We start from the raw sequence: 17,721 nt of genomic DNA, 5'->3' as shown, positions 1-17,721 counted from the left end.
GTCCTCCTACCCCGGGAAAGGCGGCTGGTGACGCCTGGAAGCAGTAAGCTAAGGTCGCTCGGCTGCGCTCTCACCGGACACTAAAGCCAAGATTCTTAACTTGGGCTCGGAGGAGCCTGGAAACGCCGCGGAGCGCAGTTTGGCGCATAAATGCAACGGGGGGTGCAGAGCTTTCACGTGAGTCTCGAAGGGAATCTTTGATAGGGAAAAGGTTTTAAAAACGATCGCGTTGCGGGGACCAGACAGTGACCACTGCGGTGACAGCGGGCTGGCCTCGGGGGGGAGGGGCGTCGCAGCGCTCAGGTGGAGGGACTGAGGGGTGGAGGGAGGGGTGGAGGATGGGGTGTGGGCCCGGCCCCGGGACCTCGGCTCGGGATCGGAGCCCGGATGCAGGGGCGGGACCGGGAAGACGCCGCCCGCCCCGCCCCGCCGCCCGCGGGCGGCTGTTTACCCCGGGATTAGACGCCGGGACAAAGGGGGAGGGAGGAGTGGCCCCTCGGGGACTCTGTGGGCGGAAGCCGCCCTGCTTCGCGGGCGTGCGGTACCCCCATGGGAACGGGAATGGCTCCCTCCGCCCCTCCCCGGTCCCCGCCACCTATCTTCCTCGGGTCCTACCCCAGCCTCAGCGACACCCGGCGGCGCCGGCCGTCGGCCGCAGCGCAGGCTCCTCAGCCTCCGTATTTGTTATTCTCCGGACGGGGCGGCGACCACCGCTCCGGGAGCCGGGGCTGTGGGCCGCGCTGGGGCGGGGGACAAACAGGACCTGGTCCGCCGTCGGGGTCGGCGGGGCGAGCCGCTTCTGCCCCCTCAACGCCCGCAAACAGAGCGCCGTCGACCCCGGAGACCAGCCCGTGGACTCGCGACACGGTATTTTTAAATCTGGCGGGGCTTCTCCACGGGCCAACCACGCCCCCCGCCGCCCGCCCCAGCCAGTCAGCGCTAGGCCCGCCATTTTTCAAACCCTCTTCCGGCCGCCAATCAGGATCGAGCAGCACATTCCTCTCCTGACCGGTTCTAACGGGTCTAGGAGTTAACTACCCGGGCGACCCACCGAACCTGCTAGGCTGCGGCCGGGGGGACGAGCCTGGCGGCACACCGGCCATTCGGAAGCTGCCGTGGCGAGGGGGCGGGGCCTCTCCGAGTTTGAATAATCCCCAGGGCCAATCGGAGAGGCGGGGGGTGTGGCCTGTGGCCCGGCTCGTCAAGTTGCCGTGGCGCGGAGAAGTCTGCAAAACAAGAGACGGAGGATTGCGTTAGCCACATACCAGTTCACGCCGGAGCTGCGTTTAGGAGTGTCGCGGTCGGACCCGGCCGCTGCGCGGTAACTCTGAGGAAAAGCTACCGCCAGGCAAGAGCCGGCTCCGGGCCTGGGGTGCGTGGCCGGCCGGCCCCCTTCCCTCACGGCCGGCCCGGGCGCCTGCGGCTCTCGGGGCTCGCCCCGCGGGCGGGATCCGGGTGCGGGCCGGGCGGGCCGGACTGCGGAGGCGGGAAGCTCGGCCGGGCCCGTCTCGGGAGTGTTTTGAACGCGGGGCCCGAGGCGGCAGCTCGGAGCAGGGCTCGCGGCGTGGAAGCCGAGGGCTTTCCTGTCAGGAAGGGCCGGGCGGGGGCGGCGGGCCCGGGGGGTGGGGGGCGGCGGCTTTTGGGCGGGAAGGCGCCCCGCCCGCCAGCGCCCGCCGCGCTCTCCCGCCAGGTGGACGCGCCGCCGCCGCCGCAGCAGCATCATGGGGAAGGGCGACCCCAACAAGCCGCGGGGCAAGATGTCCTCGTACGCCTTCTTCGTGCAGACCTGCCGGGAGGAGCACAAGAAGAAACACCCCGACTCCTCGGTCAACTTCGCCGAGTTCTCCAAGAAATGTTCCGAGAGATGGAAGGTGAGCGCGAGGGTCCTCACGCGGGCAGGTGGCCGTGACTTTGAACTTGCCTCCGCCGCCGACTGGCCCCAGTGTGTTTATTCAGAGTCTGAGGCACAGGACTTCGGGGTGCCGGTGTATTTTAAGACGACGGAGGCAAATGTGGCCCTGAAGAGAACCCTGCCTTTTCGGGGCTGGATGTCGGTTTACAGTGTTGCATTTTCACTGCTGCTTTCATGCCCACAGACCATGTCTGCCAAGGAAAAATCCAAGTTTGAAGATATGGCAAAAAGTGACAAAGCTCGCTATGACAGGGAGATGAAGAATTACGTTCCTCCCAAAGGTGACAAGAAGGGAAAGAAAAAGGATCCCAATGCGCCTAAAAGGCCTCCGTAAGTTTTTTTGTTTTTTTCAGTCAACTGAATGGCCCGCATGGTTTTTCATTCAGGTCATTACAGCTCTGTTCCTTCCTTTCAGATCTGCCTTCTTCCTGTTTTGCTCCGAACATCGCCCAAAGATCAAGAGCGAACACCCTGGCTTATCCATTGGCGATACTGCCAAAAAATTGGGTGAAATGTGGTCTGAGCAGTCAGCCAAAGACAAACAACCGTATGAACAGAAAGCAGCTAAGCTAAAGGAGAAATACGAAAAGGTGTGTTGTGTGAATTTTCTGGAGGCAAGGTTGAAATCTGGTGGACTTTTTCTAAATGAGGGTGTTAGAAGCAGGTAGAAGCTGTATGTTAATAGGTAAAAGCTGTAGTCAGTTCTCCCTGACTAGCAAGTGGGGAACCTTCCGCGGTTCAGTGTTAATGGTTGTCAGCTTTGCTTTGAAAACGTCTAATGAGAGTTGGACGCGGAAGGAGTATAAGCTAATTGGCATCTCCTTTCTTTGGACGGCAGCCGGTGTTTGTAGCCCTGGGAGGTTGCTGCATTCAGATGTATTTGGGGTAAAATGCATCTCTTAGTTGAGAAGGCTGGAGGGCTAAATGTTTTTTGTAGGCGTATCTAAAAGGTGAAGTCAGGGGACAGGCTCTGTGCCGCTAACAGATAACGGTAGCGAAAGTACTGGCAGACATCAACCTGATACACCCCCATCATTTTACATCATTAGCTTTCTAAGGCCTGGAGGGAACAAATGATCTCAAAACCAAGTTTTAGATGGTCATCAGGGTTATTGGCCAATAATCTTAGATTGTTTACAACTTCGTGGTTTTCATGGTTGAGTAATGACACCGGATGACGATTTTATGTTTTTGACAATATTTCAGGATATTGCCGCATACCGTGCCAAGGGCAAGAGTGAAGCGGGAAAGAAGGGCCCTGGCAGGCCAACAGGCTCCAAGAAGAAGAATGAACCAGAAGATGAGGAGGAAGAGGAAGAGGAGGAAGAAGATGAAGACGAGGAGGAAGAGGATGAAGACGAGGAATAAATGGCTATCCTGTAATGATGCGTGTGGAGTGTGCGTGTGTGCTCAGGCAATGGTTCTGCTAAGAATGTGAATTCAAGTGCAGCTCAATATTAGCTTCAGTATAAAAACTGTACAGATTTTTGTATAGCTGATAAGATTCTTTGTAGAGAAAATACTTTTTTAAAAGTGCAGGTTGTAGCTTTTTGAGGGGCTACTACATACAGTTAGATTTTAAAGCTTCTGATGTTGAATGTTTCTGAATATTTAATGGTTTCTTTAACTTCTTGACTTGTGTATGGTAGCACAGCAAACTCATAGAAATTAGTACCAATAGTGAATTCTGGGTTTTCTAGAATGAGAATGTTGCATTCTGTTTTTTAAAAAAAAAATTTTTGTAATAAAATTATGTATATTATTTCTATTGTCTTTGTCGTATATGCTCAATTAGCTTTTGCTTTAAAAGTCATGGTCTGGAACCATGTCAACTTTTCTTTGTTTTTCTGCCTAATAGTTCTCAGACATGGTTGATTCAGTATAACGTTTGTTTAAAAGTCAAACATGCCCATATTATTCATATTTACAAAGTGTTCTTTAAAAAGCAGCAGTGGAATTTAATGAACTTTAAAAATATATGCAGTTTTATAAAATGAGCAAGGTTTGTTCTTGACATTTATGTTCATTTGTTAGCTAACTTGTCCCATTTTTTTTAGCTAACATTTTATTTTGAGAGAAACTTTCTTTTTAATACGAGGCAGAGGAGCTCATACAGTGAATCCATACCTAAAAACACAAACTTTTAAAAACAATAGGAGCAGGGTTACATTTTCTGTTGATAATGATCTAGTTTGGGGTAGAATACCAGAGTGAATTTTGAGTTAAATCTTAAAAATCAGTGTGGTCTTAAGCCTAGAATTCTCGTTAACTAACCCAAGAAAGCTTTTGAGATGGTTGTTGTGATTTTCCATGATTGTAGTTAGGCGAGATTTTACTAGGCTATTTATTTACAGGTGAAAGCAGTTACTAGGAAATGCTCATTTGAGGAAGCAGTTGCTTGTATTTGAATTTAGATAACTATTGTAAATAGTTATCAAGTTATTAGTGAAAGTTAGCCATCTGTTGTCTAAGAGATTATAGAAGAAACCTATTTGTTGATAGTTTCATAGTTAAACCTGACAATCTTGGTTACCTATCAAGTATTAAAAATAGAAGCCAAAATTATTACCCAACCATGGGAGCCTTGGTTGTCTATCTTATGCCATATTTGGAATTATTTCTGACACAGGAAATACTAACCAAAGTTGTTAAACGGAAGGTAAGGTATTAGCATAATTCCCAAAGCAGATGGACTCAAGTAGAATCTTCAGACCTCTTAGAGATTGCCCTCCATTAATATCACAGTTGTTGTTTCGGGGCTTTTGCTGATCATAAAATGAAAACTAGCTTATGTATTTAAAAAATATTTCCTGGTGTTAGGTGACTTAATGCTAAAAAATTGGGGGTAAGGTGTTTTAGAGACACGCCTAGGTCTGGATCCCAGTTCCCCAGCTCTACCAAATGCTAGCTGTATGGACTTTCCCTCTGGGCTTATTTCCCTCTATCTGTGTAGGGTGTCAGTACCTACTTCGCAGTGTTTTAATGATTAAATGAGAATGTTAAGTATTTACAACAGTACTTAATGCATAGAAAAGATATTAAGTAGGAGTTTTTAAAATTGAAATAGAGTCTATTTCTTAAGGATTTCTGTATCTATAACTTAGACCCATGAAGCAGACCTATCTGGTTCCTTGTCACCTTTCTTTTTGGGAGTTTTTGTGTTTGCTTTCATTCTGTTCTTTAAATGAAATATAGTTTAAATGTCTAAGAGTGACTCATTTTTTAAAATCAAGGGTTGTTCCATAATCTCAGCATTTGAGATGAGTCCTCATATTTGATATTTTCTCTAAGTGTGGATCAAAATTTAAAATACCCTTGTTTTCAGGACTAAATGACCTCAAGGAGTGGTTATGTTGGAAAGCTCTGAAATAGGGGTAAGAATCAGGTTCTATCCCAGGCCAGCCAGTACTTGGGGGTGTGTTTATGAAAACCACCTGCCCCCCCTTTTCTTTTTTAAAATAAGTCATATCTTGATGGTATAAAATGTAAAAGGGCTATATAGTGGGTAGTTTACAACCTTGATTTCCAACTACCAGGTTCTCCCAGGAGGCAACTCCAGTAATGTAATAATTTACCCTTCAAGAGAGGCTGAAGCACAATAGTCGTATGTGCATATATATCAATGTTGCACAAAAGGAAGCTTATTATATATGTTGTTCTGCCCCTTAATTCTCATCATTTTAGATTCTTCTCTTAGCACAACAGAGCTGCCACATTTCACTTAAATAGCCATCTGCATAGCAGCCCATTGAATAGATCACAATTTAACCAGTTCCTTAAAGATAGTTATGGTTGTGGGTTTTTTGCTTTAAGAACAACATTGCCATGAATATCCTTGTATGATTTCAAAAAATTCTTTAAATAAGTTTGTGCATTTAAAATTGTGCTAATTATAATAGCTAAAACCTGTACTTGGTATATGCCAGAACCTGCTCTCGTGCTGTTAACTTGCTGAAACCTGCCAAAATTGCTCTCAGAAGTTTTACTAATGTATACTCCACAGCAATGAATGTCTATTTCCTCATCTCAGCAACATTATCATTCTCAAACTTTGTAATCTTTGCTATTCTCTTATATAAAAAATGGTTCCTCCTATTATGAATTCTGCATATTTTTATGTTAAAGAGCCATTAGTGTTTCCTGTGGTCTTCTGTCTCATTGGTCTTATTAGTAATTTGTGGGAAATAAGGAAAATGACCCTTTGTGACATGCATTGTAAATATTTTTTTCTCTGTTGTCTTTTGACTTTGTTTATGATGCTTGTTTTCATGCAAAGATTTGTTTTTATGTAGGCAAATTTATTCTCTAGTGGCCTTGGGAGGCCTTTCCCACTCAAAGATTATAAAAATTGTCTTTGCTGTCTTACTTTTTATTATTATTTAATTAAATCTTTGATCCTTCTGGAATTTATTTTGGTGCAAGAACTGAAGTAGGGCCTCAAATTTCTTTCCGGATGGTAGCCACTACTTTTGGTCTTTTAATCTATAAAAGCTGTGTTAGAAGATCCTGAGGTCCCTTATGTAACTTGCAAACTTGCTCAATATGGGACAGTATGCCTTTTTGTGTTTTGCTCTTTAACAGCATAATTTACTGTAAGTACTAAACCATAAGTTTGTCTTAGCCAAACAGCATTATCTTAAAGCTGACTTTCTATTACTACGTATGCCACTAAAAATGTTTACAAAGCAGTAATGATTTTATTTCTTGGGGAATAGCAAGAAGAAAGCTAAAGGGCCTGTTTTGCCGATGCACAAGATCCAGTCCTTTTAAAAATAAAACATCTTTCTCTAGCAATAAGCCATTTTTGTACACCTCGTGCCAGAAAGAGTAGCTGTCCTATAAACATTTGTAAACATAAATGCCCAAGATAAAGGGGACAGCCATTGTTTAGCTCAGTCCTGTTGCTGGATGTGTGGGTCTAGGATTCCCAAATCTCCCAAATTTTCAAGTGGAACCAGAATTCTAGATATTTAAAAAATGTGAAATCTGAATTGTAAATATTGGCAATGAATTCAAATGTCAGGCTCAGAGAAAACATGTCTGTAGGTAAGATTCTGTCAAGGGTCACCAGTTTGCCACTTCTATAAATTAGTGTAGGTAAATGTAGGATTATTAATAACATTTACTTGAGTTAGGGCTGTTGGTAAAAGTTTAAGTACAGGCCTCCCCGCTAAGCATTATTTTCCTAGTTGTCTAGAAACCCTTCTCGCCCTGATTGGAAACTCATCTAACTTCTTATCCTGTTGTAAAGGTAAAAATAGACATTGTCTCTGAGGTCTTAATGGAATATTGGGCTCCTGAGCCTTTGTTCTTCAGGACAGCGCAGACCTCTCTTAGCCTCATCCTGGGAGTTAACATGTCTATAGAATAGTGGCTCAGGAGCACGATTAGTGTCACATTAAAAGGAAAAAAAAAAAAAACCTTTTAAGCAGTATGTAGCATCACATTTCAGAACTGGTCCCGTCTCCTTTCTTCAGGAAGACACAGCAGTCAACTAGGACAGTGCCCTAGGGCAGTAGGTAAGAGAAAGCAAAATTGTAATTCATACATTCATGTGTTATTGATTGTCTACATTTTTGCAATAAAGGTGAGATGGCTTATACAAAGAACAAACTATGTAAAATACAGACATACAAAAGGAAAAATGAAGTTATGAAAGAAATCAAGAGTGAGCTGATGAGCTTACACTGGGAATCAGATCAGTTTGAATAGGGCTGTTTCTTATCAGTTTGGTAACATCAGACCTCATGTGTAACCTTTCAGTTTCCTCAGGTGTTAAAATCAGAATTTTTTTTTTGAGCATTAAATGAGACAAAACATCTAAGGCATCCTAGTGGCAAGAAATAGTGAATAATAAATATTAGCTAAAAGTATGCATAACAATATGTATGTGTTAATAATATATTTGCTGTGATAAGAGTACCAGATTCACTTCTGAGATTCTTAACAGTTTAGGTAGAGAGGAAAACTAATTATGTGGAAAGTACAATAGACATTCCTCCCACAGGGCTCTGGGGATACTGAGTACTGGAGTTATGTCCTGACTCCAGTACTAAATTTGGGAATTTGGACAAGTTATTTAACCTTTTTTTTTTTTAATTGAAGTATAGTTGATTTACAATATTGTGTTAATTTCAGGTGTATAGCATAGTGATTCAGTCTTTTTGCAGATCATACTCCATTATAGGTTATTACAAGATATTGGGTATAATTTGTGCTATACAGTAAATCCTTGTTCCTTATCTATTTTTACCTCTAGTAGTTTGTTAATCCCATACCCCTAATTTGTCTCACCCCTCTTCCCTTTCTTGTCTGGTAACTATAAGTTAACCTCTTATTCAATCACATTTTATCCACGTATATTTGATCACATATAAATGCGTGACTTACTGTACGTTTTAGTTGCTTTTGATTTTACAAAACCTATTTGTTGAATGAAGTCTTCTGGGAATTGCCCTTTTCACTCAACACTACCCTACTGGCTTGTTTTTAACCAGTTCATTCACCTTCACTGCCTTGTAACGTTCTGTCATGTGATTATACCACAAATGATCCACTCTCCTGTTGATGGGTCATTAGGCTGTTCCTGGAGCTTTTGCTGTTATAAATGGCAGTGCTATAAAAATTGCTGTACACGTCTCCTGGTTTTCAAGTGCAGCCCCCTCCAGTGACCTGCCCTGTCAATTCCAGCTGTCTCTGCATCCTCTTCAGCTCGGCCAAATCACCAGGGTTTGAGCTCCACTTTCCTGTACCGTGGTGGGAAAAGTTCTCCAGGCAGACAGACATGCTGAACCGGGGTTCACCCTGTGTGCCTCCTTTCTCTCAAGTTATCACAGTCTGCTTCGCCTGTTACCCAATTCCTGAAAACAGCTGCTGCATATATTTTGTTCAGTTTTATAGCTGTTTAGGACAGCAGCATTCTGTTTAGGGCAGTAACAATTACTATGCTATGGCCAGATGAGGAAGTCTATTCATCTCTATTTTCTACTGAAAGTTTTAGTTTTGTTTTGGGCATTTAATCATTAAGACAGCTGGAGTTTATTTGCTCATATCAAAAGCCCAAGAGAAATTTCGTTTAAAGATAATTTAAAGAATGTTCTATCTTAGACATTCTTCCAGATGCACTTAGTTCTATCCAAAGGTTAAATTATAAATTCGACCACTGAAAACTACGTTCTACACATGAACGGTGTGAGGTAGAGATAACAATTATTCTCTTATGGATAACCATTTCACCCCCAGTGTTTATGCTTAACTTATGAGCTTAAATTCTTCACTTGGAAAGTGGAGGTAATGATATCTCACATATGAAACACAGGCACACACACACATAGCCTTTATAGAGGGTCTGCAGTGTAGCTGTCTTAGTTCTTCTGATTAAAGACTGATTTTAAGACTTTGAAACCAGGTAACAATAGCTACCATTTATATTACCCTGATTATATGCTGGGAACTATTCTAAGCACTTCATGTATGTTAACCCATACAAGCCTAATAAAAATCCTATAAAACAGGACTATTATTTCCCCCCTTTTACGAATGGGGAAACTGAGGCATAGAGAAGCATCAATAACTTGCCAGGGTCACACAGGTAATTTGCAATGGAACAGGGATTCGAATGCAGACAAGTGCACCATACCATACTATTCAGATGAGCAGATTGTAATATTCTGTTATGAAAATTAAGGTGCCCTTATGCCACCTCTGCTCAGACACGGGCCCAAGGCCTGATCCACTTACAAAACCAAAACCCACCAACCACAGTTATAGGCATTTCAAACTCTTTTTTTTTAAATTAAAAAGTCTTTTTTTGGCCCCACCGCACAGCATGTGGGATCTTAGTTCCCCAACCAGGGATCGAACCCACGCCCCCTGCAGTGGAAGCGCAGAGCCTTAACCACTGGACCGCTGGGGAAGTCCTCAAAATCTGAAAAAGGAGATTGGCAAAGCAATTATCGAATTTAGTTTAGAAACAGCCCTTCTGTTAATCTCTACTCCCAGGGACAGTGGTCCCCCCAAATCATTCTGACTTTTATTTTTTGGCAACAGATTCTAATGAATAATATGCATTCTCATAGTGCTCGGTACTTCTAAAAGTGCTTTCACATGGATTAATATTCACATACCCAATTACTGGCCTATTAGCCCTCTGGCTCAGGTCAGGTACTTGTCATGTTCTCCATTGAATTTTAAGTGGCTTTTTCCCCCAATTACAGTCTGTCCAGAAATGATGAAACATATTCCCAGATCCCTGTGAAAGGCTATCTCTTAGGAGATAAATGAGCCCCCATTCACTTCAGTCTGGTGCTCTGTCACTTTTCCACGTTTCTCAGGCACAGCAGCTGAGAAATGAAGCCATGACAACAGCTGAGCTTCCCAGACCAACATGGCCCCTCACTGGAAAGCTGGCAGCCGTACCTTCTCCTGAGATGTCGTGGGTTGTGCTGCAAGGTCCTACGGCCCAGTTCTCACTTCATGTTGGTAGGCTTCCCTTCTTTCTACTCACTTGATCTATCAGGTTGTAAAGAATTTTGACTTAAATTTTTGCTTTCAACGGGCAATGATTAGTAGAATACACTGCCAAGGAAGATATACGTTGCTGGGTTGTTTTTTGTAATTGGTAAGTGATTTTTAAAAATTTTCTATACATAGGCAACCAGGGGCAAAAATAAGCCTTTATGTTTCCTTCTTAGATAGGTAAGCTCTGAGTATTCTAAACACATTCTAAGCAGAATTCTAACCAACACTCAAGCACATACTCAACATATAACTGTGGTCTATAATATTTTAACTATTATGTTAGTGTATCTTGTAAACAATAAAGTCAAGTAATTATTTCAAATGTGCAGTGTTTAGATATAGAAATGATTGCAAGTACTAAAAAAACCCATGGATTAAAATACAGTATTTTATTTTTTTCTCACCTAAAAAACAAGCAACCCAGAATTAAGATATACATAAACTTCTCAAATTTATCCCTAATAAAATTTTGAATATTTATACAATTTCTACAGAAACATACAGTGTATCAAAATCTGCATAAATCAAATTTATAAAATGTGTAGAAATGCATAGTGATATTATCAACTTACAAAGCAAGGATATGGGAATTATTTCCAAAGCAGCCTACAGTAGAAAATAGTCATTATGGCAGCAGCTTCTGATGTGTTTTCGTGTTTGGTAAGGTTTCTGATTTCAATATATAGAATCATTTTTTATAGAGTATCTTAACGAATTGCACAAAATACCCATTTAAAATTTACATGCACAGTTTATGTGCCACCTTTCTTAGGCCTATGCATAGTTAACAAGGTTATAATCTATTCAACAAAGAAAATGGAGCCTTTTTGCAAACACACAAGTAATTAAAGTACCAATTCTCTTAGTTTCTTATTTATAGTTGATTTATTTTGCAGTTATATAATCATATAAATGTATTCCTTTTTAAACATCCCTAGAGATGAATGAAAGTTCAAATGGTTGATCAGAGATCAGTAGCAAAATACAAATTGGCAATTCAAAAATTATAAATAAAACTCTGTTTAGGATGTTGAACTTTGACTCTCTGAAGTTAAGAGCTAAGCTTGGAAGAAACAAATCTGTAGGCTTTTTTTTTAAACAAATGTAGGGTTTTTTCCCTTTTCTTTTTTAGGCTTTAATTAAATATATTTCCCTCTGGTAGTAGTTTGTGAATTCCTTTCATTGATATGATTACAGGATCAAAAATGCTTAATTTACTTGCCATTCCCTACCTCATCATTTAAAAAAAAATTTGTTTTGCATTCGACACAGCATTTAACCTTGTAGGTAATAAAAGACTATTTAGCAATTAAAATCTATTGACAACTTGGAGTATTTGGTTTTCTTCTAGTAGGTACTATCTTAATAAATGTGTAAATTCAAACAAGTCTTCTTTTCACTGGAAAAATACTAATAGAAATATGCTTTCAAAAAAAAATAAGAAACACTAGGGAACTAACAGATAATCTAACAGAATTCATATTTGTTAACGAACTATATTTTTAAATAGCCTTTTTTAAAATTTAAAAACTGTGCAGGGAATTTCATGAAGATATAAATGAAACGTCTATTCACCCTTGGCTTCATAAATTGCACAGCTTAGGTTGTAACACACAGTAGTCTTGTAAGGCTTAATCCAACAAGGGTTTGGAAATTCTCACCTCGGTCAGAACAAACCTTTGATGTGTTTACAGTGGTGTTTTGTTGTTTTTGTTAACCCCTCTTCAAGGTTTCAAAACTGAGAGTTAGTTATTTATAGTTTTCTATGGTGACAGGGAATGGGGAAAAGTCAATCCCCAATGTCAGGGGACATTTTTCTCTAGTTAGTAGACCCCCTGCTGCCTTAGGAGTTGGTACTGACAGAGGACACTGGGAATGCCAGCAAATAGGGGAGTTAATGCCATACAGTCTTCAAACCCTACGGAATAGCTTTGGATGTTCCATCTTGTCATTTCTTTTTTCAAGCAATACAACATTCAATTTCAGAGCAAATGGTAGCACGTTAATTCAGTTCTGAGTGGTAAAAGTATTCCTCAGACAGGTGACAATTCCATCAACATCCTACAAATTGCATCAAAAGCTCTTGAAATATACCAAGAAATGAAAAGAGGCACTAAATGTGTTGAAATTCACCTTTCAAAAAAGCAGCATGACTGTGAAGGAAGGCCACCTTGGCTAATAACCTGTGGCAGTGCTTCAAAAAGATGTAAAATTAAATAAAGATACAACAGGTTGATAATCACCAAGTTACATATGACGATCTGGTTACTCCAACCTTTTTTCAAGTGTGTTAAAAAAAAAAAAAACAATCAAACTGCCTTTCAGACCCCTGAGTGTAATCCCAAAAAGACAACAATGCTTTTTACTCTGTTCTAAATAAAACAGAGCTAAATGCACAGATTACCAACATCATCTTAAAACAAAACAAAAATAAGGATGTAAACATCTACAAAGTTTAAGGTAAAAGCAGTTTTGTAAACAGTAACTGCAGATGATAATGTTATCGTAAAATCACAGTTTATCAATGTCCTCAGACTCCTCAAGAGCCTCTGGGTTTGGAGCTGTACAATAGTTGCAGCAGGTTTCAGGAGGTTTTCAGTCCTGTATAAATTTACGTGTCAGTAGGTAGGTTATTGGTTTCTTTCATTCCTTCTAAACACTATGGATGTTATTTATTTCCCACTTTTGAGTCATTTTGCTGGAGTCGCAGTCGGAGATGAACACTTGATGGAGGACCTCCGAGCGATCCAAGCACTTTCTGGAAGGAATGTGAGTCAGTCTGTGCAGGTTCTGGAAAACACAGGGAAACACAGTGTTACATTTGCACTGTGTGATATCACTGACATCAGACAAAGTCACAGCCTGGCTTTCATAAGAAGACTATTCAAGCGAATCGGGTAGGCATGAACCAGGCACACCCCAGAGTCTGTGTTTCTCTTGATCGTCAGTCTTCTACATCCTGTTATTGTTCAGTCATGATGTACTGCTGGTACCTCCAATTCAATACATACAAACTTAAATTCATCATCTTCCCCTCCAAACCTGCTCCTCTAGCTCCTATCCTACTAATGACGATACCAGCTTTCCCGTGCTCAGGACAGCACAGCTCAGGCTGCATTTCCCTCCTTCCTTCCTCCAAGTCACTGGCTGAGGACGGACATCTGCAGTGGCTTGAGCTTGCATCCTTTCCCCTCCCCACCGCCCTTGCCTTGGTCGAGCCCTGGTCACCTGCTGGAGGTTCCTTCAGTACAGCTCAGGGCTGTTCAGAGTGTGGTTGTCAGACTAGCTAAGATTGGGTCTGTAAGGTCGAAACGATTTCATAATAATACAAAGAGCCCCATCTGCCTTCTTCATTGTATGGACACTTATACTGATGGCGCAAAAGCCATGCTGGGTGAACGTGCTGGGGGGGGGCGGGCGTAGCATCAATCACGCAGTCATGTTCTCCATGGACGCACCCTCACAATTAAAAAAAAGCCAGTTTCACTTGAGAACGCCCTTGACAAAGCAGTAAAAACGTATTAGGTTTTTTTTGTTGTTTTTTTTTAATTAATTAATTTATTTTTGGCTGTGTTGCGTCTTCGTTTCTGTGCGAGGGCTTTCTCTAATTGCGGCGAGCGGGGGCCACTCTTCATCGCGGTGCGCGGGCCTCTCACTATCGTGGCCTCTCTTGTTGCGGAGCACAGGCTCCAGACACGCAGGCTCAGTAGCTGTGGCTCACGGGCCTAGTTGCTCCGTGGCATGTGGGATCTTCCCAGACCAGGGCTCGAACCCGTGTCGCCTGCATTGGCAGGCAGATTCTCAACCACTGCGCCACCAGGGAAGCCCAGTTTGGTTTTTTTTTTAATGATAATAACGTTTAACATTGATTGAGCACTTGCTCTATGCCAGGTAGACGCATACCAGATGCTCTACGTGTATTAATTCATTTAATCCTCATAATGAATGGCCCTGGGATGTAGATCGTCTCCTATTTTTAATTTTTTAAATTAATTTTTAAAATATTTATTATTTTTTTAATTGGGGTATAGTTGCTTCACAGCGTTGGGCTAGCTCCTGCTGCACGGCGAAGTGAATCAGCCATATGTATACACATATCCCCTCCCTTCTGGATTTCCCTCCCATCCATCCAGGTCACCACAGAGCACCGAGTAGAGTTCCCTGCGCTATACGGCCGGCTCTCACTAGATATCTACTCCATACTCAGTGGTGTATATTTGTCAATCCTAATCTCCCAGTGCACCCCCCACCCTTTCCCCCCTGGTGTCCATGTATTAGTTTTATTAAATCTTGACCCTATGAGATAGTATGGGAAGAGTGGACAGCACATGAGCAGTTGTCGGGACCCGAGGGTTGAACGACCTCCTTCTCTCGTGGGATGTCATTCTGACTTGAAAGGACAACCTGCAGGCAGATTACAATTATGCAAACTTGGGACTGGGTAGACATTTTCCAGAAAATAAAGTGAGCCCACCACTTCAAGGAAAAAACAACAATATAAAGCTGACAGTATCTGTTGCCATTGATAAAATTTGAGTTTTCAAGCAAAAATTCGAGTTTTAGAAAACTTGTATCCATTACCATGAACTTGACAGCTGCACAAGATTTAAAGACTTTTCTGATGAAATCAGTGGTTATAGTTGTGATTTATTTGGCACTGTATGATGAAACGTGCCATCGTTTGGAAGATTCACATGACTTAGTGAGCCAATGTTTTCCAAATGAGCAGCGAATGTGTGATGCTACAAAAGATCCACTCCGGTGTAAGACAGACCAGTGGGTTTAATGCAACAAAGAACAAAAGGTTCACCGATAGGATTCCAGATTCTACATTGCAAAGCTTTTAAGAAACTACCACTTAACACACTTGGGTAGCACTGAAGAAGAACAGCCTCAATTATCTGAAAAGGCTATTAAATGACCCCTCGTTTTCCAACGGCACGTCTATGTGAGGCCGGATTTTCCTCAAATACGCAACTAAAGCAACATATCGCATCAAACTAAACGCAGAAGCAGAATAAGAATCTATTAAACCAGACATTAAAGGCGTTCGTGAAACTATAAAACAATGCCACTCTTCTCACTTTTGGGGGGATTATAAAAGTGTTATTTATATTAACATGTAATATGGTTATGATTGTTACATTTACGTGAATACATACATAAATACAACAATTCTCAGGTTTAATTCCCAACTTAGGAAATACCGTTAGCTGTAACCTCTAAAACAAATCTGTCTGGGGAGCGTGTCAGTGGTTTGTAAGGATGTAAAGGGGGTCCAGAGACGGAGCAGAGTGAGAACCACTGACCGAGCTGGCCTCCTGCTCACCAGTCCATACTTGACAATATTTCCAGAATTATTTTCCTAAAAGTATCCACTGTTTCCTATCACTGTGATCCTTAACTAATGTCAGTCACTCCCTAAAGCCCACAAAACAAAGTTCCATGCTCTTTCCCATGGAGAACAACTTAGGGAACCAGACCAAACGCAGTTCCTAGAATTCTCTACACTTTGGTGCCACGCCTCTGCTCACCCGTTTTCTCATTTATTATCCATGAAAAGCCTTTTTATACCTCAAGACCTGGTGCAGTGATACTTCCTACATGAAACTCATCAGAAATAACTCCTCCTATTAATCTCTCTTTTGCTGTCCTATGGCATTTTGCTTATTTTTACTTCTGCATTTCTTCCCTTCTCTGCCATTATAGTATGATGGGCTTTAGATATTTTTTGAAGGGCCCCAGTGAATATTTCGTAATGTCTGATGCACAAACGGTTATTCAGTGCTGTGCTCTTTAAAATATCTAAAATATGTACATTCCATTCTTATCCACTTTTTCTTGTGTCGTTTTGCATCTGCTAACCTCCTTTTACTAGTTTACTAATATTGTCCTTACTCACCCCTAGCCTTTATTGCTATTATTCATCTTTCTTTGTGTAAATAAATGCTCTCTTCTCTGGGATTTATGTTCATCTTCTCCTTCCTAACTTGTTATAAGAAAAATATCAGCAACTGACACATACTTACCACTTCATAGTAATTATCTATGCACAATGGTAACTGGAAATATTCAGCTGGGTCATAACATCATCACTATGTGGCAAACAAGTGTTTGCTGACAGGGAGGACATGACAGTGAACACAAGATGTGTTAAGAAAGTTCAGGGCTGCCAGGTTCTTTCAATCTGGGGCAGCTTCCCCAGCTTTTTGTTTCATAATAAATTGATTTATTTTAGCCAAGTCTAGACTTTGAAAATTATTCAGAAAACATTATTATGTTGGAATCCTCAACCTGGCACAGAACTCTGAATATTCACAGCTGAAACAGAAAAACTGCTCCCGCAGAGTCAAGTGAGAAACTAAACATGACCTTTAAAACAAGCAACAGGCGACATGTATCCTGTTGCATTTAGCAAGCAGCCATGATGAGAAGCTTTGAAGGCCTAGAGTCCAACACGTTATTTGTTCGTCTCTATCCCCACCTGCTGGACAACAGGCAGCAATATTTTAAAAGTTAATAAAATAAAATGCAAAAATAAACGCAATATTTTCTATGTGGCATACGTAGGTATACTTACACATTATATACGTAATTTTAATGAATGACTCTTTTGGATTAAAAAGATCGGATTTTGATATTAGAACAATGGTGATGACTGCCTCAGGGAACACTGGTTTTCCTGTGTTGATAAATTAGCAGTGGGTCTGCATGCACTCCAGGTGGCCTCCTTCCATGACAATACTACACCAGAGGATAAAAGTGATGCTTCAGTGTGGAACAGTGAGTCACTAGTGCTCAGGAAAACAAATGAGTGAGTGAGACGGACATGCAAGTCAGCGTGAATGCAGGTTTTAAGGTTTATACGTCTAAATTCCACACGGTAGGTGTTATTAAAATGAAATAGCATGTATTTCAGAACTGAAACACAGATTACCTTGAAGTACTGCCATTCCTTCAATTCATTCAGATTACAGTGTGTAATCATAATTTTGGATCCATCAGGGCCCTTCGTCAAACACTGGTCATACTGCATGAGTTGATTGGCTTCGTTGATTCGGAAAAGCTGTTAAATAAAAAGAAAGAGAGAAAGAAACTTAACTCCTATAATTAAAACTCAGTGACTATCCTATTTCTCTACCATGTTTCTGTATGTTCAGAATTCTAAGTCCGAAGACAGGAATTATTCATTTTCATGGTAGTAAAGACCCCTTCTAACTCTTAAAGGATTATGTTCTTTAGCCTCTTAGATACAGAATGGGTCACTAACATATGAATTTCGAACAAAC

The 17,721-nt window shown here is 41.6% G+C and overlaps 2 protein-coding genes across 8 annotated transcripts in view; one reads left to right on the top strand and one right to left on the bottom strand.

Moving 5' to 3' along the window:
• Positions 1-1,191: 1,191 nt before the first annotated feature.
• Positions 1,192-6,007, top strand: HMGB2 (high mobility group box 2). 3 transcript variants are annotated; one of them, XM_057549080.1, is made up of 5 exons: positions 1,192-1,321; positions 1,691-1,871; positions 2,097-2,242; positions 2,328-2,502; positions 3,119-6,007. In XM_057549080.1, the coding sequence occupies exons 2-5, from the start codon at positions 1,722-1,724 to the stop codon at positions 3,278-3,280; spliced, it is 633 nt and encodes a 210-aa protein (XP_057405063.1). In that variant the 5' UTR covers positions 1,192-1,321; positions 1,691-1,721; the 3' UTR covers positions 3,281-6,007. The 3 variants fall into 3 exon arrangements, with proteins under 3 accessions (XP_057405063.1, XP_057405061.1, XP_057405062.1); XM_057549078.1 differs by having other exon boundaries at positions 1,204-1,348; XM_057549079.1 differs by having other exon boundaries at positions 1,233-1,372.
• A 4,795-nt stretch (positions 6,008-10,802) lies between these two features.
• GALNT7 (polypeptide N-acetylgalactosaminyltransferase 7) overlaps positions 10,803-17,721 on the bottom strand; it is a 123,466-nt gene continuing 116,547 nt past the window's right edge. For all 5 annotated transcript variants that reach the window (XM_057547707.1, XM_057547710.1, XM_057547705.1 and 2 more), the window contains 2 exons: positions 17,370-17,498; positions 10,803-13,222 (listed from right to left, as the gene is read on the bottom strand). In XM_057547707.1, coding sequence (XP_057403690.1) covers positions 13,085-13,222; positions 17,370-17,498 — 267 coding nt within the window. In that variant the 3' untranslated portion in view covers positions 10,803-13,084. The remainder of the gene's footprint in view (positions 13,223-17,369; positions 17,499-17,721) is intronic.

This window comes from Balaenoptera acutorostrata, chromosome 6 (genome assembly GCF_949987535.1).
Source record: "Balaenoptera acutorostrata chromosome 6, mBalAcu1.1, whole genome shotgun sequence".
In the NCBI taxonomy this organism is placed as follows: Eukaryota; Metazoa; Chordata; class Mammalia; order Artiodactyla; family Balaenopteridae; genus Balaenoptera; species Balaenoptera acutorostrata.
The sequence above is the reverse complement of the archived record's forward strand: the minus strand, read 5'-3'. Positions and strand labels throughout refer to the sequence as shown.

Bases quoted from the DNA above. Each gene is read 5' to 3' on its own strand.
- HMGB2 (XM_057549080.1), top strand. From the start codon at position 1,722: ATGGGGAAGGGCGACCCCAACAAGCCGCGGGGCAAGATGTCCTCGTAC. The intron at 1,872-2,096 runs GTGAGCGCGAGG...TCATGCCCACAG, and splicing joins AATGTTCCGAGAGATGGAAG to ACCATGTCTGCCAAGGAAAA. The intron at 2,503-3,118 runs GTGTGTTGTGTG...ACAATATTTCAG, and splicing joins TAAAGGAGAAATACGAAAAG to GATATTGCCGCATACCGTGC.